The 26,995-nt window shown below is 38.0% G+C and overlaps 1 protein-coding gene and 1 long non-coding RNA gene across 2 annotated transcripts; one reads left to right on the top strand and one right to left on the bottom strand.

Annotated features, from left to right (window-relative positions):
* Positions 1 to 928: 928 nt before the first annotated feature.
* On the top strand, positions 929 to 23,385 carry HOATZ (HOATZ cilia and flagella associated protein). The gene is made up of 6 exons (XM_058662315.1): positions 929 to 1,348; positions 2,077 to 2,115; positions 2,562 to 2,632; positions 20,393 to 20,452; positions 21,038 to 21,090; positions 23,201 to 23,385. The coding sequence occupies exons 1-6, from the start codon at positions 1,054 to 1,056 to the stop codon at positions 23,256 to 23,258; spliced, it is 576 nt and encodes a 191-aa protein (XP_058518298.1). The 5' UTR covers positions 929 to 1,053; the 3' UTR covers positions 23,259 to 23,385.
* Positions 16,377 to 18,883, bottom strand: LOC131480094 (uncharacterized). Its single transcript, XR_009245248.1, has 3 exons — positions 18,704 to 18,883; positions 18,320 to 18,541; positions 16,377 to 16,488 (listed from the first exon to the last, which is right to left on the bottom strand). It is a non-coding gene; the product is annotated as an uncharacterized LOC131480094 (long non-coding RNA).
* Positions 23,386 to 26,995: the final 3,610 nt, after the last annotated feature.

The following is a 26,995-nucleotide window of genomic DNA, read 5'->3' as shown; positions in this document are numbered from 1 at the left end:
TTTGGGGAAGGAGGGATTTTGGCATAGCTGACATTGTTGTTAAATGCCTATCAATGGCTCAGAGAAAAACATGTTAGCTGATGGATACATATATGTAATTTTTTTGTTTTCAATGCTCTTTCAGGATTTTAAATATATAGAGATTGGGAAACAGAACCTGTTTAACGTCTTAGCTGATTGATCTGTTACTATTATCGGCTTGTGATTACCAAATTTTGAGCTTTGTGTGAGACTATGTAATATTTTAGTAAAATAAAGTACCATGAAAACAGATTTGTGATATTACCATGCGTCCATTTCCTGTCCTATACTGGCTTAACAAAGGCTATCCCGTCACACCTGTTACCGCCTTTCCAGGGAAATGGCTAAATTGTTCCTACACAATGTCCTGGGGTGTATTCTCACCCACTTGATAATACTTGTGTTTTTCATGAAGGGACTCAGTCCACACAGATAAATCCCTTCTACTGACTACCGTTGCTTTTAGGCAACTTTTGATAGGAGCGATCAGTAAATGCAGTTAAAATTCCTATCCAGTTTGCTTCCTAAGATTTGTCTTGAAAGATGGGGGGGGGGGGAGTCACAAAAAATATATATAGTATGGGTTTCTATTGTCCCAGGCCCGGTTGAATTTCCCAGCGCAGGCCTAGAAGTTGTTCCATCGTAAGGAACTGATCCCTGGCAGTCGGGTCCAGAAAGGGGAGGCGGCAACGGAGCAAACAGTGGGGCTAAGCAGCAGGGGCGGTGCGGAAGGTTGAAGTTGTAAGAGGCTAAAGTACTCCAACGCTGACTCCGACAGGACAGCACATGTCCCTACATCGACGTTTTGACTGCAAGGCTTGGACTGGTCCGGAAGGCTGCAATAGCCGCAGAAGGAGGCTTCGACAGTCTACTTCCCCCCCCCCCCCCCCACCAGTGCGCACTGAACCCCAACACCTGCGGAGGAAACTGAAGGCTTGCCTCCGCGGCTGTTAAGAATTTGGCCGTTTTCCCAGGAGGCAGGGTTGGGGGTGGGGTGGGGCAAGGAAGTCTGAAGAAGCGTCCTCAGTTGCCATGGACACGGGGTCCCGCGAAGATCCCAGCAGCGGAAAGGAGTCTCCTGAAATCTGCCCCCCGGGATTACTGGTGTTCGCTGGCTCTTCGGAACTGGATGCCAGCTTGGCTAAGCAGTTCTGGCTCCGAGCATCGATGTATCCCCCGAGCGAATCTCAGCTGGTACTACGCAGAGGGAGCAGTCAGCGCCTGCCGGTGGCGGGGTCCTCGAAGAGCGGTGAGTGGCCCAGCCGCCTTCTGTCAGTAACTTCTGCCTTTGCCCTCAGCAACCCAGAGGATACCACAGTCCCTTGGCGCAGAAACTGCCCGACTTACTTCTGAAAATAATTGATCCCTGAAGCTTCCCAGCAATCCTTCTCCCAACTCTCCCCCGCCCCCAAAAGGAGCACTGTTGTCTGTTACATCTTAAAGCACATCCTAGGGATCCTTTACGTTACAGCATATATTTGGAAACAAGATTCTCAACACAGAATATATCTTTTTCTAAACATTTACTTATGTTTACTGAAAGGCAGATTTGCACAGAGGAGAGACAGATCTCCTGTCCACTGGTTCATTCCCCAAGTAGCCACAGTGGCCAGAGCTGAGCCGATCCAAAGTCAGGAGCCAGGAGCCAGGAGCCAGGAGCCAGGGTCTTCTCCCTGGTCTCCCACGCGGGTGCAGGGTCCCAAGGTTTTAGGCCATCCTCGACTGCTTTCCCAGACCACATGCAGGGAGCTGGATGGGAAGTGGGGCAGCTGGGATAGAAGGCAGCACCCATATGGGATCCAGGCAGATGCAAGGCGAAAATTTAGCAACTAGGCTCTCCCACCAGGTCCAGCACAGATTATTCTTAAGAAATGCTATATATTGGCTAAAAGGATACTTAGGATAGAAGTTTACATGACTTGAGTTCAAAGTGGAAAGCCTTCCCTGAAGTAAAAGACCTTAATCAGGCCTAAGGTATAGAAACTGTTACTGTACACTACTTATAAACATGGAAACTTTCTAATAATTTCTTCACTTCCCCTTTGTGTCATTTAGACAAAAGTCACTCCCATCTTTTCTCACTGGAGAATAACAGTAAGTACCAAGTGGTATGACTTTGGACATCCTGACTCCTGTATTCCTCAGAAAACAGTTAAGTACTAAAACACAGCTTTATTGTTAGCACTTCTTCCTGAATCTTAACCCTAAGGCCTGGCCTCAGGGTCTGCCCACTTCACAGGCACTCCATGTATCCAGAGGATGGTGTCTACACTCCTGGAGGCTCTGGTGCTCCAGGATCCTAACTCAGCTCTGAACTCATCCTTACTCCTCATCCAGAGAGATGAGACTACCTGGAGCCACAGCTCATTTAGTCCTTCTGTAATTATTAACGATTTTGATTTTCAAAGTTTCAAGATACTGTGTATAAGGGTTTACTTGTCTACTTAATTCATTATCGTTTAACTGCTATCCAATTTTTTTTATCAATGTTATTGTAAATTCATTATCAAATCATTAAAGATTGCCCTGACTTCCTCTAGAAACTGCAGATATCCTTGCGGAAGCCCTTAAGAGGCAAGAATGTGAGGAGAAAATGAAGTATCTCGAAAAGGTAGGTCAATATTTCAACAAGCCATCTGGTTTTCATTAAGGTTCTAAATAATCCTGATTAATTTTTAAAAACAAATTATTTGAAAGAGTAACATGGCTGGTGATTGGGGAGATCTTCCAAAATCTGCCAATTCACTCCCTAAATTGCCGTTAACAGTCCAGTGTGGGCCAGGCTGAAGCCAGGATCCAGGAGCTCTAACCAGATCTCGTACACAGATGGCAGATAACCTGGCACTTGGCCGTCTTCCACTGCTTTCCTAGGCATACTAACAGGTAGTTGGATCAGAAGCAGAGCAGCCAGGAATCAAACTGATGCTCTAATAGAGAATGCCAGTAATGCAGACAACAGCTTAACCCGCTGTGCCACAATGCCAGTCTCCTGATTGCTTTTTTAAGAACACATGTTCTTCAATTTGCTACTTCTTCTGTGTCAGCTTGGGTAAGATGGAATAAAATTTTAATTGAAGACTATGAAATTCTATTGAACTCTACTGTCCATCTCTGCAGAAGTTCCAGGATGTACAGAACAACAGAATCAGGGAGAAACGCAGAAAGACTGATTCGAACACTTTGTATCCCATTAGGCCCCACCATACACAATCTACTAAAAACAGAATGACTGCAAGAACAGGGGAAATTAAATAATAGCTCAAAATTAAATGATTGAAAAGGAGTGAGTGTGTCATCAGGAACTGTTTTGACTAGCAGCTGGAGTTAAACACATTGCTATAGTCAAATCAACAAAGCCCCTGTTTAGCAACCTCCTTTCTGGGCTTTTCGTGAAACCAGTGCAGCCTTTCATTCAGCAATTAAAACAGTGATTTACAGAAACATTTCATTGGGTTAATGGATAAATTCTATTCCTGTAATTGTTCCTATACTATAAAAGCAAAGATAGAGAATTTGTTTTGGCCTAACATCTTTAATCATTGGACATACTGGCAAACTGTGAAGACTTATCGGGAAGTCCACATAAATTACAGAACAATACTTTGGAGCTGGCTGATCCCATTAATTCACTTTGTGGACTGCTGGTGATTCCTCCAAACAAATGAAGTGACTAGAAACAATTAGCCAGCATCTCCTTGTCTGCTTAGGGCATCACACACTGGATATTTACATTAGGACTTTCAAGAGAGGAAGCCAAATTTCAAAAGTCAGTATCTTTGAAACGTTTGTGATTTAATTTCAACTTTATTTCATTTTAGGAAGGGATGCAAATAAAGGGTTAAAGACTATTTTTATCAGCTTTTGTCAAACAATAAAGCAATCTGATATGAATATAGGTGGGTGTAGGCATATGGATGGTTATATTAATAATCTTAGAATTGGTTTCCTTCCATGGGTTCTTCTATACAGTTACTCTGAATAACTGTACAGATCAAAGAATTTTTTAAAAAGTGTGTCCATACTGAAATGAACATGCACAGTCATGTCCATTGCTTTTCCCTAAAAATACAGTTTAACAACCATTTGCATTGTATTAGGTTACTTACAGTGTGCAAGAGGATGTCTGTAGATTATATGTGAACACATTTCATGCAAGGGTCTTGACCCTCTCTGGAGTTCGGTATCCACAGGCAGTCCTGGAACCAATCTCCTGCAGACTGCCTGCACATCAATAGAAGGTGAAAATACAAAGATAACATCTTATCTCAAAGGATTCATAATTAGTGGGGAAATAGCCAATTAAGGTCAATAATTATTAGATATTGTTATGATAGATTTATGAAACCAAAACCAAGCTTTGGAATCAAGAAACCCTTCCAGAGGTGCTGAATTTTTAAAGATATAGAGTTATCAGACAATACACGATGCAGTTCTCCAACATGTGGTCATTATCTTCCTTAAATCGAAGTATGATTTGCTGCTCTCCTCCCTTGGTTTTCCACCCATGACTCCTCATTTCCTATAGGACCAAGACTAAACTTTCATTAGCATTTTAGAGTTCTTTCCAATCTGTAACCTGGATCCTATTATTCCCTGTTCCCTTACTTCCTGCCCTAGCCCAAACTCCAAAACTCATACTTTGCATAGCTAATTCTTAACCACTTAGGTCAAGGCACATTATTTACCTGTTCCCAAACACACTACCAAAGTGATGAATAGGTAAAATATTTCTTCTCTACCCAAATATGCACAATAACTGCCAAACTGTACATTAACCAAATGAGTCTTGCAGTGCAATATAGAAGATGACCGTATTTGTTGGAGAGTGGAAGACAGGCAGTCTAACAGAACAATGAGCCAGCAAGAGAAACCAACAGAATACTACTGAAACTTGTATATATGAGAACTCAGTGCCGTATGATACGGTTCTATTCAAATAATGTCATGGTACTGAAGGACACCCAAGGTGCTGGGGTGGTGGCATGGTATGCTAACCTGCTGGCAATAATGCCAGCATCCCACATTGAAGTACAAGTTAGTCCAGGGCTGCTAAGTTTCTGGTCCAGCTCCTTGCTAATGTGTCTGGAAAAGTGAGAGATGATGGTGTAAGTGCTTGGACCCCTGTGATCCAGTTGAGACCCAAATGGAGTTCCTTGCTCCTGGCTTTGGAATGACCCGATCACAGTCATTGCAGCTATTTGAAGAGTGGACCAGTGGATGGAAGATTGCTTTCTGTTTATCTCTCCCTTGATCTGTCACTCTTTCAAGAAAATTAAATTTAAATTTAAAACGAAAAAAATCACAGAGAATCCTGCATTAATTGAATATTCATAGATTTCCTGAGATACTGTGATATAGTAGCCATAGCAAACACTTTACTGAGTGCACATTACGTGATTTACACAAAGCTAAGCAGTTTATGTATACTCCCTAAAATAGACCCCGGTATTATCACAATTGGACCAAACAACAAATAAATAATTTTCCAAAGTTCCCACCACTTGTCAGTGAGAGTCTAGACTGAAGGACCATCATCCTAAACTCTAATGCCCATACAACTGACTCCATAGTAGATGCCTTCTATTGCAATGATTTCTAGCTATGACATTGTTCACTTATGCTAACGGAAGTATTCTAAAATTTGTAACTGCTGTACAAAGACAACAGGTATTAGAGACACAGTTTTCAGCAGTCAGACTAAGCTGTCTCTGCCACCGATCACACACTTTGATTCCCTATCTAGAATAGAATGCCTTTTCCCAGTTATCTTCTTTTAATACATTTTTATTATTGTTATTATTTTATAATACAGTTTCATATTCCCTTATCCCCTCCCCAGTTCCCTCCCCCCCAGTTCCGCTATATCATTACTAACATAAAGTTCTTCATACTCAGTCATATGTCCATCATTGCGGGCACGGACAATGGCAGAGAGTCTAGAATCCTATTGTCAAGATATAGTAAACAGTTTCATTGTAAGTCCATCTTTGTCTGAAAGTAGAAATGCATGCCACACTACATCCTCACATCTGAATGTTAGTCTCCATTTCACAGCTACTGTACATCCCCTTAAATGAAAAGTCATGATTCAAAATCAACAATAGAAAGAAAAATAGAAATTTACAATGCCATGAAGTTAAATGACATGTTACTAGATATGAGTCTCCATTACACGACTGCTGTACATTCCCTTAAGTGAAAAGTCATGATACAAAATCAACAATGAAAAGAAAAATAGAAATTTACAATGCCTGTAGTTAAATGACATGTTACACTGGATTAAAAATCAAAACCCATCTTCTTATTGTCTGGAGGAGACTCACTTCAACAAAGATCAGCAGAAACTATATCACATGGATTTTGTTGTTTTATGTCAGTTTCATCTCTTCAAAACACTTCGTTCTGATTAAATCATTCAATGACTCGTAGATCATGCAGTGGCATCATTTTCTTCAAGAAGGTTCTTGATTTTCATTTCTTCAGCTACACATTAGTCATTTAATAACATGTTATTTAACTTCTTGATGCTGTTAATTTCTTTTTTCTCCCTGATGTTGATTTTGTTTTGTGGCTCTTCATTTAAGGGGATGTATAGTAGCTGTGTAATGAAGACTGTCATATCTAGTAACATCCCGAGTTATCTTTAATAACCAGTTCAAATGCTAGCTGTTGTGAAGCCTTCCAAGAGGTTATCTAGAGACTCAGTAACAGAATGAACAGCTCCCTTCTGTATGAATAACAAATGACATCTCTCAGCATTTCTTACTGTCTCTGATGTTTAGTATCAGTATCGTGTATGTTTCTCTGTTTCCTGCTATATTGTGACACTGTAATGTTTAGACTTTGGGAATGACATGATAGATTCAAACGCCTAACTCTCATTTGTTATTTGTGTGACTTTGAGTCAATAATTTAACTCCAGTGATGCTCAACCTTCTCATATGTAAAAAGAGAAATTATAAAGAAAAAAGGACATTTCACTGAGTTGATAAAACATTTAAAGCACTTAGCCACAGTTTGTCCTCAATAAACATCCATTCTAAAAGCAGAAATCATGACTCACTGACTCAACCTAGTATCTTTCTGGTTACCAAATCTCAGTAAATATCTGTTTACTGAATAAATAAATATATAATTGAACTAATTAAATGGATGAATGCTCTGAAAAGTAAAATTTAAATTTTGTTTAGTCTTTTCTACATCTATCTTTCTGAAAAAAAGTTTAGGCTAATTGTTTTTGCAAGAATACCACCAAAATTTAGTTTATTAGTACACTACCTCTCTTCTAGGTTTTGCCTTTATCTCATGGATATGGCTATGATCTATAATTACTGACATCAAATCAACTTTTAGAGATCACTGTTTTTATAAGTATGCCATACTCTGCTTCCACCATTCTAGAACTTTTGGAGAAGGATATCTTTTTAGCTAGTAAAAATATTTAAAAATATCTACTAAAAGATTATTATTTTTTACATTTTATAACATGTACATGTATAAGTAAATTTCAGATACTGATGTTCATCTTAAAATGGGATGACTTTTCCCCAAAAATTCTTTTGAAGTTTTATTTCTACACTTTTGTCTTAAAAGTAATGAAAATATAAAAGTTTATTTTCCATTTTGGCTGAAAGTACCTTTATAACATTCTTCATTCATTCGATATTGACTTTTCAGTTTTTTTTTTTTAACGTTAATGTTATTTTCCATTTTGGAATGTTTTCTAGGTATACATTATAAATGCTTTGGGTTACTGGGCAAAAATGCTATTAATCACAACCATTATTACTGTGATGGATATCCATGGCAGGAAATCAAAAACAATTGGGCCTGTCAGGATTAAATGGCTTAGTATGCCCATAAAGGAAACCTTATAGCTCTATACCAGACCATTATTCTTCCTCTGAGAATTCTAAAGTAGTTTGAAAACATTATAATAAATGAATAGTCAGCTAATTCTTTGAAATCATAAAACTAATTTGCTTTCTAGTTTTGCCACCTTTGAGAAAGCTCTTTAGCTGATTATCTCTTTAAGTAAAGAATTATAAATAATTCATGAGAGAAGAAAGAAGTCAGAGAAATATTTGAAAGCATGTACAGATGACATATTTGGAAATGCTCTTCCAGAATCAAAGCTTCTACATGAGTTAGTGTAAAACAAAGGCTTTTGCCAGGAAGATCTAGAATCTGTGGAAAAATACCTGATAGACTCTTTCTTGGGGAATGGAGTTCTAATCTGTTTTGTTACATATCCTGCACAAACAGTACTGCCCAGAGAATAAATCTTCCTCAAAAGTCTGTTACATAGAACTTTCTTGAACCAAAACAACTCATGTGAGGATGACATTATTCTTAGAAGAATCTCAGACGTTTCACAAAAATGTATTTTTAGACACTGAGTCATGGAAATGGAAAACATTTTGGCATGACCATCCCTTATGCCTACTTTTCAAGGTCCTGAAGGGGACCCTCAGCTTCACAGAGCCACAGCAAAGCTGAGAGGAGTTTCTGCAGTGTCATTTGCAGGACACTGAGAGAGAAGAAAATTGTCTTTTGTGTCTAAACCCAGCTTTTAGTTTGGCCACCTGACCCTAACATAGGGTTTACAAAATTTCTTTACCACCACAAACAAAATAAAGTAGGAAGTGATGAATTTTTCTTCTTCAACAACAGATACTTAGTCATTTAAATTCTTGTTGCTCCCAGTTCATCAAAGATTTCATGATGTGGAAGAGTCATAAAAACAGACTGCATTTATAGTAGCAAGCAACTATCCTAGTAGCCAATGATAATTAAACGACCATTAAATCACGTTTTACTCTTCTACTTTATCTGTAGTGCCACTTTGTTTTTAAAACATTCTGTAATCCTTGGGAATATTTTCAGCTAACAGATAACTTTCCCCTCTGAATCTTCCTCAGTGATATCAACAGTCCCTGAAAATCTACTTGGGAGAGGAAAGAGATTTTAAATTACATAGCTGAGTTCATTTGCTCCATATAGATCTATCCCCAGAGTTAGAGTCATGCTATAAACACATCTTTTCTTCTGTTTTTCAAAGATCTGTGTACTATATCTTCTATTCACTTCACATTAAGAACAAAATATTTGGTTAAGTTCTAACAAATTATTGTAAAAGCACCCACATTAGTTGTTAACTCTAAAGCATAATTGAGGCTGTTGAATGCAAAGGGAAGTATGCATTTTTAAATAAATTCAGGATTATGAATTTGATTCCAGTTCTATGAAGCATTATTAAGAAGGTAACATAAGTAGTAGAGCATATCCAAGAGGATTTATTGAAGAACTAAAATAGTCTCTGAATCATGTTAACTCAAAAGAAAAATCATGACATGCCATAATCTACCTTTATCCTTTGCCTCTGTCAAAGGAAAGATGAAAAGATGCTAGGGCAAATTATATTATAGCCAGATAATAAAGCTAAATAAATTAGCTATCTGTACAGCTTGAGTACCTCTTATATGAACTGCTTGGAACCAGAAATGTTCTGGAATTAGGATTTTTTTTTCAGATTCTAGAATATTTTCCATATACATAAATAGATATTTTAAGAACAGGACTTGACTTCAATGCAAAATTCATTTACATTTCATAGACAATTTATATACATGTCATGGAGGTAATTTCATAGAATATTTTCAGTGTGAATGTCAAGTGTGGGATATTCTACTTGCAGCATCACGTTGGGATAAAAATCAGATTTCACAGCATTTCAGATTTTGTATTTCAGATTAGGTGTACTCAACTGTATTTACTTTCATGTTATCATTTTCTGTGACAATGTGGGTGCTTGACAGGAAATGTGGTCAAGAAATGTCCTCAAAGCCTAATTTAAGAGAGTCATTTGTTTACTTGGCTCTTGAGATTTTACAGTTTCCAAAACAATATTTTGGTAATAGAGTAGAGCCTTAGTCTTAGATTCCATACTTTCTAATTTGCCTGCTCACTACTGTCCGTCATTCTAAGATTAATGCGTTTGGTGTTTTTTGTGGTCATTTTTGAAAATACAAAAAATGGTGAGATATTTGAACAGCTCCAGTACACATGTTCTTAGGTGAGGTCAATAAAGGTAGGACTGTGTTGTCACGTTTCAGCTCTTATGCTATATCCTTTTGCTGTCTGGTCAGTGGCACATTTTCATCTGTGTATGTGTGTCTTTGTGTTATTCTGTTGTTTAAGATGGCCCCCAACTACTGTTGGTATTCTTAAGTGCAGGAAAGCTGTGATGTGATTTTTGGAAAAAATACATACATTATTATATGAGCTAACAGTGCTGTTGGCCATGAGTTCAATGTTAATAAATCAGTATATTTTAAATGAGGTTGGTTTTAAACTACTAACACACATAATGCAAAATTACCTACTGTCCTAAAAATTGTAACAAGAGGTTGGTAGGAACCTAGGAGCCATAGTTTATTTCACTAATTCACTGCCTGGTAACTTTGTTAAACGTAACTATTGCAAATAACAAGCAGCAACTGTATTCCTGAAACAGGTTGAATCACAGTTCAATATACAAAGTCTTTAATTATGTGCCTCCTTCCACATTTGCTCAAACATCCTTACTATCATACCCCTTTAAAGGCAAGTTATACCATAGTCATTTTGAACCAGTGGTAGTTCCAAGAACATACCAAAATGTTTCATACCTCTATAACACTGAACTTACAGTTTATTTTGACTAGGAGTGACTTTTCCCAATTCTTCGCAGTTAATCCTTATATGTACCTCAAAATAGAACACTGTTTACATTCAAGCCTTTTCTTACATGCACATATATTCCCAAGTATGAAATACATGTCTTGTCCTTGTCCTCCTGGGACCATAAGCATTCCCCTCTCATTCTTCCTGCTGTATAGTACAGTGTTATAGCTGTTTCTCCTGTGGGTTCTAAGCTCCTGCAGGAGAAAATACCATGACCTTTTGAACTTGGTAAATCACAGAATCTGACAAACAGTAATTTCCTAGCGTATCAAATGAATGGTTACAAATGAGTAAATTGATGGTATTATTTGGTTAGATCACAGTACTGCTTGAAATCCTAGTTTCTTGTGCTAGATGTCACACCAAAAAATATTGCTCAGATCAATTTTTCAACAGTGATTTCAACTGTTGTTAAAGAAAAAGCACATATTTTCATTTGAGGTAAATTATCAGGAAAAAAACTTAAGTTATTTAAAATAGAATATCTAAATTTTGAAAGTTTTATTATAAAAACATTTAGACACTGAAAAGCTACTAACAGAGAAAAATCTTAACCTCTGGGATTTATGACCATGTATGTTTCTAATAGAGAAAGTAGATATTGGCATAGGTATAAACATTAGTCTGTATGTGTGAGGTCAAATTGGAGATTATCTAAGTTTTATTTCAGGAATACAGGACCTTACAGTGAAATGTAGCGTCATGAGCCAAGCTGAACTTTACAGAATGTTGTGCAGAAGCAACTGTGTCATGCTTGGAGTGGCAAGATTGGCAGTGATCCATAACTGTTGAACTATCAAAACCACCTGAGCAGGAACCCTGGAGCATGCCCTACATCCGGGACCTGGGGAGGTTGGGAAATTGGGTGGGCCTTCTCCCTTAATATTCCTCTTTAAACATGAAGGAAACATTATGGAAATAATAGTCTTACCCACTTTCCTATAGCCCTTGAACCTTTTTTACCCTAATTATGTACAGATTATCAAAAATATAATTAAAATATATATATATATAAAAGAAAAAAGAGATGAACTTACATCATGAAGGATTTTTCTGCTGGGGATTATAATATCAAATTTGTTTGGAAAAGATCAGGAAACTATTATATAGAAAATGGACTGAAAGTGGCTAGAGCAGAAATGGGAAAATGAGACTGCAGGCCATTTCATTCCTGGAGGTGGTGGTAGTTTGGATTAAGATGATGTGGATAGGGTAGGAGAAAGGAAACTTGAGAGATAGATAAGAAGTAGAACAGCTAGTACTTGGGTTATAAATAAGGTACATTAAACACAACTGAGTTTTCCAGACGGGGCCATTTTCTAAAATAAGAAATACTAGAGGAAGGTCAAGTGTTAGATTTCTTTGCAGGGAAGTTAAAAATTCAGGTTAGATTTACTGAGTTTGAGATAAGCAGGTGAAACTGTAAAGTATACAAATGTATAGGCTGGAAACTAGGAGAAAGCTGAGCCAGGGATAAAGTTTGAGAGTCATCTGTGTGGACAATCTTCATTCTTAAATCCTGAAGGGCACAACAGGAAAGCCATATCTGAAAGATGTGCTCATGTCTATAACCATCAACATGACAGAACTCTTAAAAATGCAATAGACTTTTGTATACTAGTGACAAGTTTTGATAAGAATTTCCGACTGGATTACCAAGAGACAACTCAGTAATAAAGAGGTATCCCTATTATTTCAGTGAATTTTAAAATGTAATGTTCAATTTACCCCCATATTTCTCAACATTAAAATTCAAGCCTCATTTGTTGTTTGTTAAGAAAACAAATGCCCTTTAAAACAATATCAAGGCAATTTTTTTTAAAATCACATTTTGCCTCTGTGCATTTTGTGTGTGTTTTAAAATTAAAGCCACATTCTTTAGGCAATTGTTATTCATTTTCTTTTCAAATATCTGCAATAGAACCAAAAGGATATCTGTAAAAGACAGAATATATGTAACAGAATCAAGAAAAATAAGTATTTTTTCCTCAGAGCAGAAAAACTCATATGTTATTGAAGTATACATTTAACAAAAATTGTATTGACTTCCTTTTTTGGAATGACTGCTAAGTCTTCCTCATTTAATTTTTTAAATGATTATATATATCAGAGCTGGGAAGTGAGCCAAGATTAAGCATTTGACAGGACACATGAAAAGGAAGGTGCTTAGATCTGCACATTTCTCTTAGAAGTCAGCATTCTTCCTGTTTTCAATTAATAATCTTATAACATCTTCCACTTGCTCTCATATATTGGTATGGTGGAAACCACCTTCTCACAATGCAATAGTACTAGAGAAAACCTTTTCACTGATTATTCAACCTAGCTTGTAATTATGTCCCTGGTCATTCAACCAATCTTTTAAAGTGTATGCTAGATTATTTGAAGCCCAATAGTTCTATATCTTATTATAACAGACATAAATTTATTAGATGGCAGTTATAAACTCTATACAGCAATTTTAATTGATTTCCAAATCTTCATAGCAGATTGGACATTTCATAGGGAGTAGTAGTAAATTCACGGTTATCAAAATCAATAAAACAAAATGTAGGGTTTTGTATAACAGACTAAGCGAATCACAATTCCCACCCTCCTCATTTACTAGAGATGTAATATGCAACTCTTCAAGGAAAATTAAGCATTATATTGTTAGGGCAGGCATTTGATAAACTATTTAATACACTTCTTGGAATGTCCACCTCCCCTGTTTGAGTGCCTACTGCAAGTCTCTGTTTCTTGCTAGTACACACCCTGGGAGGCAGTAGGTCATGGCTTAGGCCCCTGACTCTCACACAGAAGACCTGCATTGAACTTTGAGCCCTGGCTTCAGCCTTTGATGTTGCGGGCTTTGGGGGAGTGGACCAACAGATAAAAGATTTTCCTCTCTGTCTCTTTCTCTGCCTTCCAAATAAAATGAAAACAAATAGAATCTTTAAAAATTTAACTTCTGGAGCTTCAAGAAGATAAAAATCAGGAAATATTTTTAATCTCTTGGTTCTACTTAAATTACATTCTAAACTGGGAACATTACTCCTGTTTTACTATTAAAAATCAAAACTTCTGTCATACATTACATACAATCATAGAAAACTCATTGATTGATGAGCACCACTGTAACCCAACTACCATCTTCCTTTCTAAACAACTTTTACAAAAGTGCTCATGATAGCGCCAAGTAAGTGAATTAACTTTGATCCAGGCTGATTAGCTCCTTCTGTAGTATATTTCCATAGCACATATTAATGTTAGCTACTAGTAACTTTTTTTCCTGTGTCTATAGAGATCATATCTGTCTTCACCATAGTGAATCCTACTTAATTTTTTATATCTAGAATGAAGATTAAATGAAGAAACCATTCTGTCATTACTGTCACAGTCTGTATGTGGTGGGCAGGGGTAGAGGAAGAATGTGCTCCAAACTCTATGCTTGAAGAAATATAGCAATCTAAGATATGGAATCAAACAGAACTGGAAATATATTTGAGTTCTTTGCTCTTCCAAGTGCTAGCTAATTAAGTGGTCCTAATAAAAAGTGTTCATGTTTGCGTGTAAAAGGCAATTATAATGCCTCCCTCCTGTAAAATAAAGATTAGATGAGATAATTTGTAAAAAAAATACATGCAAGACCTGACCTAGCAGTTACCAAGGGAAAATTTGTTCTTTGCTTTCCCTCATTTCCTTCAACTCATGACTGGAAAACAGAATCCTTGCAGATACAAAATAAGCTTTAGTATTACACAGAAATGTTCTGACTAAAGGATGACACTCAGAGGATGATGAATAGATTACTAATGGCATTATCATCCAAGTATCCACATCCTGATTAAGAGATGCAGTCGGGATTTTGCTCATATTGTTAAAATGAGATCCTCATGATATTTTCCTTAATTATTCTTTAGTTATCAACTAAAATATTTTTTAAAGATTTATTTTTTTTTTTTATTACAAAGTCAGATACAAAGAGGAAGATCTTCCATCCGATGATTCACTCCCCAAGTGAGCTGCAATGGCTGGTGCGCGCCAATCCGAAGCCGGGAGCCAGGAACCTCCTCCGGGTCTCCCACGCAGATGCAGGGTCCCAATGCACTGGGCCCGTCCTTGACTGCTTTCCCAGGCCACAAGCAGGGAGCTGGATGGGAAGCGGGGCTACCGGGATTAGAACCGGCGCCCATATGGGATCCCGGGGCGTTCAAGGCGAGGACTTTAGCAGCTAGGCCACGCCGCCAGGCCCCAACTAAAATATTAAAACCAGCACTGAAAGGGCCAGCATTGTGACCAATATTTCTTCTATCATATTTCATTTTCCTGTATTATTTGTACTTGATTTTACTACTTCTTCCCTTAACTTTGTATTAGTTCCTATGTTCCTTCCAACTTTCTTCCCTTTCCATATGTTTCTTAACTTTCCATTCTATCTCTTTTCTAAGTACTTGAAGCTATAAATATTCCCCAAAGTTTTATTTTACCTTTAGCTCATAAACTACACAATATTTTCATTATTATTCTACTTTCTGTATTTTAAATTTTCTTTTCTGGTGTTTAATTTGTCCCATTAATTATTTAGAAATGTGCTTTTGGGGCTGGCGTGGTAGTGTCACAAGCTGATCCCCCACTTGTAGCACCAGTATCCCATATGGGTACTACTGTGTCGATGCTGCTCCATTTCCAATCCAGCTCCCTGCTATGACCTGGGAAAGAAGTGGAAGATAGCTCAAGTCCTTGGGACACTGCACTCATGTAGGAAGCTGGGGAGAAATTCTTGGCTGCCAGCTTCAGATCTGCTCAGCTCTGGCCACTGCAGCCATTTACGGAATGAACTAGTGGATGGAAGACACCTCCCTCTGTCTTTTTTCTTTTGAATTTCTAAAATTTGAAGTTTTGTTAAGTTAACCATGGTTTACTTCTACATTAATTACATGGAGGTCAGAAGCATAATTCCTTCTATTAAACCTAGATTAAAAATAACTATTTTTATGTTAAGTATCACAAAATGAACTGGTTCACCTCTCCTACCTTTTTTATCCCTCAACCCCAATACACTCATCTCATTATATTCAAGTGAGACTTACTGCCATCTTTAAGCATCTTTTTTTAAAAGATTTATATATTTTTTATTGCGAAGTCAGATATACAGAGAGGAGGAGAGACAGAAATAAAGATCTTCCATCTGCTGTTCACTTCCCAAATGGCCACAACAGCTGGAGCTGAGCTGATCCAAAGCCAAGGGCTTACTCTGGGTCCCCCATACTGTTGCAGGACCCAGGTATTTGGGCCATCCTCCACTGTGCTCCTTGGCCATGGGCAGCGAACTGGATGAGAAGTGAGCAACCAGGACATAAGCCAGTGCCCATATGGGATCCCGGAATTTAGCAAGTAGAGGATTACCCAAATGATCCATCATGGGTCACTGCAAAGCACACTTCCTGGTGCTTTTTCATCAACATATATTGAATTTACAATCAGTGGAAAGAAAATTCATTTGTTTATTTCAGAAGTGGAATGAGATCTGGAGAGAGACACAGAGAGAGAGAGAGCTCCAATATTCTGGTATTCCCCAAATACTCACAATGGCCCCTACCTGGAGCCAAAGCCAGGGGCAGGGACCCAATTATTTGAACCAATATCTCCTGTTTTCCAGGTATTCATTAGTGGGAAAGCAGAGTCAGGACTGGAACCTGGGTACAGTGTGTGATGTGAGTGTACCAACCAGCATCTTAACCATCAGGCCAAACAACCACCCTGAAAAAAATAATCATTTTAATTTTCATTTGAATTAATATATTTCCCCAAGTACTTCTTAACTAAAATAGCTACCATTTTAGCTAAAATAGAGAAGATAGGGTGTGAACTTGAGTCCATCTGAAAATAGAGCCATGGTGCTTCACCCCTACTGAGTTCAAGAGCTTCTCAATTCTCTATCTGTTGAGTGACTGCCAGGTAACTAAGCAGAGAGCTGGTTTTTGGAATCCATTCAGCACTCTTTTAGGCATTCTCTAAATTCCAAAATCCTGCTTACATACTATGATAGTCAAGAGAAAATTTCTTTGGGTAATGTAGCAGAAAATCATAGAAATGAGCACTACTTCACGTTACTTCTGGTGCACATTTCACTCAAACAATTTCTATCTTAATCCATGAAGAAATATAATTTTTACATGAGAGCCAGCTCATGAAAAGATGAGGCTTTTCTTTTAGATTCTCAGGCTTATTCACAATTCTTTTTATAACTGAGGTTTATCTGAGAAGAAAGTACATAACATGCCAGTGAACTTATGAACAGAAATTTGATGGAACAAATGTCTCAAACACCCCCTCCTTGTTTCTGTTTTCCTCTTTCCAACTGTATTCTTCAACCACATACACTTTAGAGGTCGAATGATCAGAATTCCTACCTGCCCATATACAGATGAACAATCTATCCTCCCCATCTCTTTTCAACATTATGAAAGCATTAAAATAAAAATCTTCTCTCATAATAATAATAATAATAGCCATTATTTATGACATGATCACCATATGTCAAACATTAAACAATTTTTGTATTATCTCTAATTTTTATAACAAATTCTCCTAGAGATGAAAAACCCAATATTCAGAGATATGGTTCTTTGTTCTTTGCTTTAACCAAGATCACAAACATCTAATCTACAGATTAGTTATTATATTTGGGAGAGGAGGAAAGATTAACCGGTAGGTATAGTTAAAGCAGTACTTAGCATTGATCACACAGCCAGTCTGGCTCTCAAACCAAAATGTATTTAACTTCATTAACCCATGTTGCCACCAAATTTTGGTTTGGGTCACAAAGGTTCAAAAAAGTGAACTAGGGTCAGGTACAACAGCCTAGCTGCTAAATCCTCGCCTTGCATCCCATATGGGCACAGGGTCATAACCTGGCTGTTCTACTTCCCTTCCAGCTCCCTGATTGTGGCCTGGGAAAGCAGTGGAGGATGGCCCAAAGCTTTGGATCCTGTAATCACATGGGAGACCCGGAAGAGGCTTCTGCTTCCTGGCTTCAGATTGGCTTAGATCTGGCCATTGAGGCTACTTGGGGAGTAAACTAGCAGATGGAAGATCTCTGTATCTCCTCTTTGTATGTCTGCCTTTCCAAAAAAAAGAAGAAATAAAAATAAATCTTAAAAAACAAAACAGAATGAAGAAATTTAATTCTCAATGTCACACTAAATTTCATTAGCCACCTATGAGGCATTAAATTTGTGTATTAATTATAGCCTAATATTCAGCAACAAATTTGTCATATAATTAATTTTTTTACAAATATGATGAATGCAAGAAAGCCTCAGAAAGATCACAGAAAAATAAATGGCAATGCAGATCTTCCATGCATTTTTATGCCTCTGTTATGATTGATGTAAATAAAATCTATAAACATAAGTAAATATCTAATATTGAAGCATTATTAATTTTGATCCCCTTTGAATGTTACTTTCAGAATAATAAATTCAATCAAAATACAATGATTAAAAATGAGATTCCTTTGCTATTAGGAGATTAACAAGTGAACTATTATTCTCCATTAATAAAGTAAATCTTATGGATTTGCCCTTACCGGTGAACTGTAGTTGGCTTTCCTGGCAGAGATTTCTTAGAACAGTCCCCAACGCTTTTGTTCAGATGACTCAATTGTTTACAGTGGTTTTGTTATTCATTCCCAGGAAACATATCCAGGAAGCAGACATCAAATCACACTTGAAATCTTAGTTTCTGCTGCATTAGATTATAATATAAAATGACTTAGCTACTAAAATGCACTGCAATTGTTAAAATGGACCTGAAGTAGAAAGAAAAAAATGAGTATATTTTATTCTACTTTTGAATGTCATAAATAATTATTTAAGTCTTTATATTAGAAACATATACCTACAGCTCCTCAGTAGTTACACAGAAAATTATCAGAGTTTTACTCATCAGGGATCTAAAGAACTAAACTTACCCATTGTTGAGTTTCACTTTCTAAAGCTTCTGCCTGCTTCCTTTAGGTTGGAAATTGTGCATCAGAAGTACAGTGACTCCATTCATTTCATCATGACTCAATCAATTCAACCCAAAAGAAATTCATTGAGTTTCTTACATAAGTCACCCATAAGCTCTAAGGGAAAGCTACAAAGATGAGTAGCATTCTGAAAGAGACAAGCTAGCAACTAAGAAACAAAAGGAAAGTAAGATCAACACCGCAATAAAGGTATAAAACACCATGTAATCCCAGAAAGGTTGAAATCAATTCCAATTGATGGAAAAGAGACAAACATTGGATACCTACAAAGAAAATATCCTAACTCTTATCAGCAGATATTCTTTTTTTCAATCTGTAACAACATTACACATATTGTGAAATTTAGCTTAAGTTTCCCAAGTACTCTTAGGGTTTTATTTAAGAACTCTGATATATATGATGGCTAAAATTCAAAATTCAAATAAATGGCAGACATCATGTCTCAAAATAAATAAAATTAAAACTCAAGATCCATACAAGTTTGTTTATTTGAAAGGCAGTGAAACAAGGGTGGGTGAGAGTGCAGGGGGAGAGAGATCTATCCACTGGTTCACTTCTCAAATGGCTACAACAGCTAGGTCTGGGCCAGGTCAAAGCCAAGAGCCTGGAACTCTATCCAGAAAGCCCATGTTAGTGGCAGGGGCCCAACTACTTAGCTATCATCTGCTGCCTTCCCAGGCACATTAGCAAGGAACTGCATCAGAAGCCAAGCAGCTAAGACTTGATCAACACGCAGATACAGTATGCCAGTATCACAGTCAGTCATTTACTATGTCGCACCGCAACACTAGCTCCTTATTCTCACTTCTTATTTCTTTCTTCTGGCCTTGATCTAAACAGAATTTCTTAAGCTACAAATTCGGTTGGATTCTTGAGTGTTTTAATTTTTTTCCCCAAACACTTTAAATAGGATGTTTCTGTGTAGCTATCTCTAAAACGATTGTGATTGTGATTTTATGAAAAAAAACAGTTATATATGTATTTACCTCTTTTAGTCTGTGTGTTAATAACTATGTCTTCACTGAATCACATTTTAATATAAAATTACATTTTGCATTTATGAGTAATTAGCTGAGAATGGCATATCTCTGTATATAACATAGGGAAAGAAGAACTAAGAGAATAATTGCTTGTTCCTATATGCAAGCAACTAAGGCAGGCCCTCTTTACCTTGGATCTGGCAGTGGCATGCTATGAGCCTGCTGATACTGTCTCTTGCCATCATTTAGTGGCAATTTAATGCTGGGATCAGCAGACTGGACTTTATCATCAAATGGAGCTGGAATCAAAATCAGTTCTGCCACCTAATAGTTTGGGTAAGTATTTCACCTACACTTCAGTTTCCTCATTCATCAAATGGAATAATAGTAATATCAAACTCATGACATCATGTTGAGTGCAGTTCATATAAAAAGGTTGAGTTGTTACTACATGCAGGCACATTACATTTGTGGTTAAAACTAAATTCATCATCTGGATTATGTTGTAAATGAAAAAATATAAACCTATTATGCAAAAATTTGAGTTCTGTTAATACAAGAAAGCAATGGATAATTCTTTCTTTCCATAGACAATGCTTTACTACTGAGTCGAAAAAGAACCATCTACCCATTCTTTTCCCTTTTACAGGCTAAGAGGAGAGATGAAATAATCCAACTCTTACGAAAACAAAGAGAAGAAAGGATCATGGTGAGATGCATATTGAGACTTACAAATAAATGTATTTGAAAAGATGAACTGTGGCAAATTCTCAGAAGTTTTGGAGATGAATCCCTTAAATCTAGAGTCTTCTATATACTTGAAGGGAATGAGGTATATATAACAACTGATTTGACAATTTTACTAATCAGAATATGCCTCCAGAGCTTGCAGCTCCTCTGACATAAAAAATTAGGTGTTATTGTCAGTGGAGTTTATTATTCACATACTACAAAGCCATAGGATGTTAATAGGGGCGACTTTGGTGCTTATATTTATTATACAATGATTTTTCCTAGATCACATATAACAATATATTAATAATAACATGAAATGAAGAGAAACAAACCTTATTTGTATAATAATAGTACACTGTACATTTAGTGCTGCACAAGCACACATTTCTGAATGAAACCCAAACCCCCTAATCTGGAACGTAATGATCCCCTAGTTCCAGATTTAAAAGCTAGGTTTTAAAAACTCTGATCTCTATCTCCGATTTCTTTTTGCAAGTGAGTAAATATCACTGCAGAAGTAAAATTATCCAGTTTCATGTTTGTTTTATTTGCATTTCAGAAAGAACTAATTTCTCTTCCTTATAAACCAAAGGTCAAGGTACAAAAAGAAAAGTAAGTTTCGTTCTATCAAAAATATTCTCATCTCTCTAAAACACCATGTAGGAAAGCACTTCTTTATTCTTTCTCACTTTGTCTTACTATTGTCTAAAAATTCACTTCATTCTATTACAAATTTCATTAAGATTTATTTGTTTGTTTGTTTGAAAGGTAGAGTAACAGGGAGATGGTGGCTGAGGGTAGGGAGATGGAGATCTTCCATCCAGGATCATTCCATCCAGAATGGAAGATTGCTGATTCATTCCCCAAACAGCCCAGATGGACTCTGGCCAGGTCTCCCACATGACTGGAATGAATCAACAGACTTGGACTGTCTTTTGTTGCCTTCCCAGGTGCATTAGCAGGAAGCTGGATTGGAAGTGGAGCAGCTCAGATGCCAATGTTTCAAGCAGTGGTTTAGCCTGCTATGTCACAGAACCAGCCTCTATTGGGGATTTTTTTGTGTGTGTTGAATAAACCTTCTCCTCATAGATATTAAAGCACGTGTACCCACTCATACACCTGTGGAATCTACAAGCATAAGTTGGTAAAACCTGGAGAGTAGGTCAGCCTTGAGTCTTTGTACACATTCCCTTCCCTTCCTTCTCATCCTGAGCTAGTGGAGTCACCATCATGTGCTCCCAGCCGCACCTTTCCCTACTCATACTTTATCTCACCAGTTTTAGTTCCAAGAGATTGCCAGCTCTGACCATACCAGTGGCATGCTCAAGGCTGGTAAAACTAAATCCATGTTGAAAATGCATTAGCCCTTCAGTGATGAATTAATACCTTTCACAGTTTCCTGCTTTTTAGCAGGACTTAAGCATTCAAAGATAGAGCAAAACTAACCCCATTGAAAGACAATGGTAGTCTAAAAGTGAAACATTATGCCACACTTTAGATACCTCTCATAATAACTCAAATTCTTAATTATGTAATTCCTTTTAAAATACAGATTGATTTATTTTAATTGAAACTCAGAGTTACAGAGAGAGGGAGCAAGAGACAGAGATCCTCTATCTGCTGTTTCACTCCCCAATTGGCTGCAATGACCAGAACTGGGCTTGTCCGAAGCTTGGAACTGGGGGCCTCCCCCATGTCTGCCACACTGGTGCAGGGGCACAAAGCCATGCACCATTCTCCACTGCCCTCCCAGGACATCAGCAGCAAGCTGGATCAAAAGCATAGCAGCTGAAGATTCAAACTGACACCCACAGGGGGATACCAATGTCACAGCAGAGGACCAGCCTATAGTGGCACTGCACTGGCATAATCCCTTTTAAACAAAAACTGTCTCTTCTATCCCAAAGCCTTGAATTTTACTCTGTTTCACTCTGACATCACAGTTCTGTGAAATTAATGCCAACACCACTTTTTGGGCAGTTGATCATGCACTACTCTCCCCGCATTTTCTGATTATTTAACTCTTACTATCTCTTAAGTTATTTAACTTTTCACATGTTTGTCTTGTGGGTCCACAAAATGCCTAACACACTGTCAACATGTTAAAATTCAGAATATATAGCAAACATTTTAGTTCAAAATTGTCATATAACTCAATATTAGCTACTTCAGAAAGTTATGTGCTTATACTTTAATTTATAAACATTTTAAAATTCTGCAAACATTTTAGACCCAATTGTGTGAAACAGTTTTAACTTGGGCTTCTCTTTCTCTGTCCTTTCCTCTCTGCCCAAACCTCCCCTACACAGAGATGTAGCCTTATTCTCTCTCCCTTATAAACTGAGTAAATAGTAAGGCTTTAGTAGCAATTTACTTAGGATCCACCTGAGGACTATCTGTCTTTTAAAAGCCATCTATGGAGAATGAGCAATGGGTACCCTGGAGAATCAATTACCAATGAAGTGATTTCATGGGTTTGATGCTTGGGTAAGCAAAATATTCTTAAGGTAGGATGTCTTCTCTCCTGCCATTCAGATTAAACTTTATAGTTCAGTAACAACTTCTGCCACACACAAGCTTATACTTGGTTGCAAATCCACATGGGTATTCAGAATATACAATGGCAAAAATTTTGTTGAGATTTTCAAAAGTTGTTTTCATGCTATGTCATGTCCATAACTGAGTTCTGTATATTGAAACTGATGCATGTTACTATCAACAGGACGGTGATTTTAGAGTCAGATAAAGAAGATCAAGAAGCAGTCAAAGCCTTGGACTAATTCGACACATCACAGAAGCTGGTTTGCTTGTATCTTCACTTTGGAAACAAGCTGCTCCTACATCAGAACCATTGAGATCACTGCCAAGTTAAAATACTCAAGAAATAAAATCATATATGCAGACTTCCATGAATGTTACCAGCTACTGAAAACTTGTCTCTGTTTTACTTGTGTGTTACCACTTAATATCACACCCTAATCATCTCTCATTCTGTACATTCTCAAACTCTGTATCTCTTTTTATTTGCAGAGTATTTATGGAATTTCTACATTTGGTTTATATTATTAATATAAGAAAAGAAAGAGAGGCATTGTGTGCCTCTCGTGTCTTGTAGTCCACTACGAAAAATAATCATAGGAATGAGAGGGGAGTTCTGAAAATGTGAATTGTTCTTGCTTTTTAAAAAATGTTTCTGAAATTTGGTTTATTCTATTTTGGAGCATGTCTGAAGTCAGAAATGAATTGGTTCTGTGAATAACTAGCTCAGTGTGTCCATTTTGTACTGACGTAATCCCACAGCCAACCTACTTCACTTTCAAGAAACAATCCCTTTGGCAGACATTGGAAATGTATTTGGTATACATGTTTAGGCCCACCCTTCGCTCCACCATGTGCCTCCCCTGGACACGGCCTCCCTTAAATGCTGCTCTCATCCACAGTGCCAGCAGGGGAGTGGATCAACTGTGAACACTTACTTACAGGCACACATAAAGCTGCAAAGGAGGCTGCAAATAATGCTTAGATGAGGGGATGGGAGGACGTGTCTGCTTAGTTAAAATTCAGGGATCTATGACTAAAGTGGAGAATGAGTATTATGAAATAACAAGTTTCTGGCACAACAATGAAGAAAAATAGAACAAAAGAAAGGCAGTCAAGGCTATAAAAGGGAAATTTCATCTTATAAATTGGGAGTCCCATCCCAGCACCATCAAGAATGAAAGGCACTTTGACAGATTGATGTACCTGTCAGACAGCGACATAGCAGGTTATCAAAGTTTAAACTTCTAAATCATATCATTACTTCTCTTTGTTCTGTTCCATGTTCACAGAAAAACCTTCTCTTGCCCTAGGCAGTGTATGGGCTCTACAGGCCAATGCAAATGCCAGTTTACTTGATAGTTATTTCTTCATATCAATATATTACATATTGACCAAACCTAACCCAAAATTCCACAATCCCCCCTAATCTGAAATCTTTGGCTACTGACATGATTTCACAAGTGAAAAATTTCACACCCGACTTCATGTGACAAAACACAGGTACACTATAAGTATTATATAAAGTTACATTCAGGCTATGTGTATAAGGTATACAGCAAACATAAATAAGTGTTTTCCTTGATCTTACATATACTGGTACACTCCCAAAATGTTTGCAACAATCATAGCTGGGCCAAGCCAATCCAGGTCTTCCATGTGGGTGGCAAAGACCCAAGTACTTCAGCCATCATCTGCTGCCTCCCAAGGTGCACATTTGCCAAAACTGGAATTGGGATTGCAGCCAAGACTCAAACCCAAGTGTTCAGACATGGGATCTAGGCACCCTAAGCATGGTCTTAACCACTTTACTAAATGTCCACCACTAAATAAATTTTTACTTGAGAAGCAGAAAAGAGAACTCTCACCTGCTGGTTTACTCTCCAAATGTCTGCAGTGGCCCTGAGCTGGGGACTGAAGCCAGAAGCTAGGAACTCTGAATTCAGGTCTCACACATGGGTTGCAAAAATTCAACCACTTGAGCCATCACCGCTGCTTCTCAAGGCCTGCGTTAGCAGAAAACCAGAATCAGGAGCCAGAGGTACATATCAAGACAAGACACAAAATGTGAAACGCAGACTTTTTAACTGCTGCCTGCTGCCATACACCAACTTGGGGTTTAGACCTGGGTCCTCTTCCCAAGATATATTTCTATGTATGTGCAACTATTCCAAAATCTGAAAAAAAAATTCTAAATCCAAATCACCCCTGGTCTCAAGCATTTCAGGGAAAAATTAAGTTTGGGCTTGTCAAACTAAGAATTAGGCCCTAGGCCAAGTTAATTTGATCAAGAAAATTTCTGCTTTGTGAACTTTTTGGTCAACCAGCTTTCCGCTGATGACAACTCCCTGACTTGCCAGTGTTAAGAGCTAGCTATTGCTACAACAATGATACATTACAAAGGGCTCTAAAGGAGCTTTGCATTGGTCCCTGTCTCTGCAGAGCAGCTGAAGGTTTGGCTCATCTAGGCTTGGCCAACAGCTCCGATTCAGGCTACAGCATTTAGGGCAGCTCTGCTCTCACCGCCAGCCCATCTGCCTCCTGGGGCCACCCCTGGCTCTGTGCTGTCCTCTTGGGGAGATATACGGACCAGTGGAATGTCTGAGGCATGTTCCTCTCAGGGGAGCAAAGAAAATAAGTGAGGTCTTTTCTGGTGTAGGCTCTGAAACCTGTGGTTCGGTCTGTTGGTCAGTCAGTCACACCAAGACATAGAAAGAAAAGGGGTGGGACGAATGCTCTTCCTCCTCAGGAAGCAGAAGCACAGAGTCACTGGACGCGGGGAGCTGTGAAGACACCACACTTGGTTGACTGAACACCCTAAACAAGTGGATCTGAACCAATCCAGGACACTAAAAGAACTTAAGATACAATTTAACGATTGAAACCAAAATAACAACTTTCAAAAACTGTAAAAGATAATATTAGAAATAAATGCTTTTCACTTAACATCAAGTGCCCATCTAGCTATGTCCTGACATGTAAATTTGCCTTATCAAACCCTGATGAAACTCTCAAGATACTATTAATGTTACACAGAAATGCAAAAGGACTTGCTACAGGCCATACAGATACTGAATGAAGACCAGGATTTGAAACAAAATAACCAATGCTTCCTTAAACCATATCAGTTCTCTCTTTGATTGTTTTTATCAAATAAAATAGAAAGAGCATGTGTTGGATGTGAGATATTACAGTCAGGACATAGAAAATTACTTAAATGGATTTGCCATATGGCCAGGCTTTATCCTGCTGAACATGCAATTTTCCGCTTAGTGGAGTTTCCATCTATTCTCGGCTGACACTGAAACAGATCCCACCCCTCCCGCCCATGCCCAGCCCAGTTTCTATTGATTTTCAGTGGCTCAAGGCCTTAGGAACTTGTCTGCTTCCCTATTTGTATTAAAAAAAAAAAAAAAAAGCAGTTTGAAAAGGTAATCAAAAGCAAACTGGGATCAAAATCCAGAAGTCTGGCTCAGAGGGAGCTTCTGCTATGTTTCTCAACCTCACGGTTAGTCTGAAAAGCAAGACCTTCAGACCCACTATACTTAGAAACAAGACTCACTGAATGATTTGAAAACATCTTGCACATTAAGAAGGTTGTGTAAAACACAACTCTGGGAGTTTCCAAGAGGGAGCACACGTTGAAGGCTGGAATGGTTTAAAAAGGCTCTTCCAAAAGTGGCAGGGTCATTGTTTCCCAGGGCTGGGGAGGTCATCTCCCTTCTGGCACAAGTCCAAGGGTATCCTCCCTACTCACCGCTCTCTCCCACTGTACCTGCAGTACAAAAAGCAGAATTATTCCCTTGCTGAGATCCTGCTCACGCCCTGGCTTCTGAAAGACAGTGTTAGCAGCTCTCCTCTCAGCCTGGAAAACTTGGATTCTGCCACCTTGTCTGGACGCTACCCACACTGTGTCCCACAGTCTTTCTGGCTGGTGTGCACCTGCTTCAGCATCATTCTCTCTGGGCTGCTGCTGCTT

The sequence above is a fragment of the Ochotona princeps genome, chromosome 4, assembly GCF_030435755.1.
Source record: "Ochotona princeps isolate mOchPri1 chromosome 4, mOchPri1.hap1, whole genome shotgun sequence".
In the NCBI taxonomy this organism is placed as follows: domain Eukaryota; kingdom Metazoa; phylum Chordata; class Mammalia; order Lagomorpha; family Ochotonidae; genus Ochotona; species Ochotona princeps.
Note: the sequence above shows the minus strand (reverse complement) of the source record. Positions and strands in the feature narration are given on the sequence as shown.

Excerpts from the sequence above, each read along its gene's own strand:
- HOATZ (XM_058662315.1), top strand. The coding sequence starts at position 1,054 with ATGGACACGGGGTCCCGCGAAGATCCCAGCAGCGGAAAGGAGTCTCCT. Across the intron at positions 1,349-2,076 it reads GGATACCACAGTCCCTTGGC|ACAAAAGTCACTCCCATCTT; the intron begins GCAGAAACTGCC and ends TGTGTCATTTAG. Across the intron at positions 20,453-21,037 it reads AAAGAGAAGAAAGGATCATG|AAAGAACTAATTTCTCTTCC; the intron begins GTGAGATGCATA and ends TTTGCATTTCAG.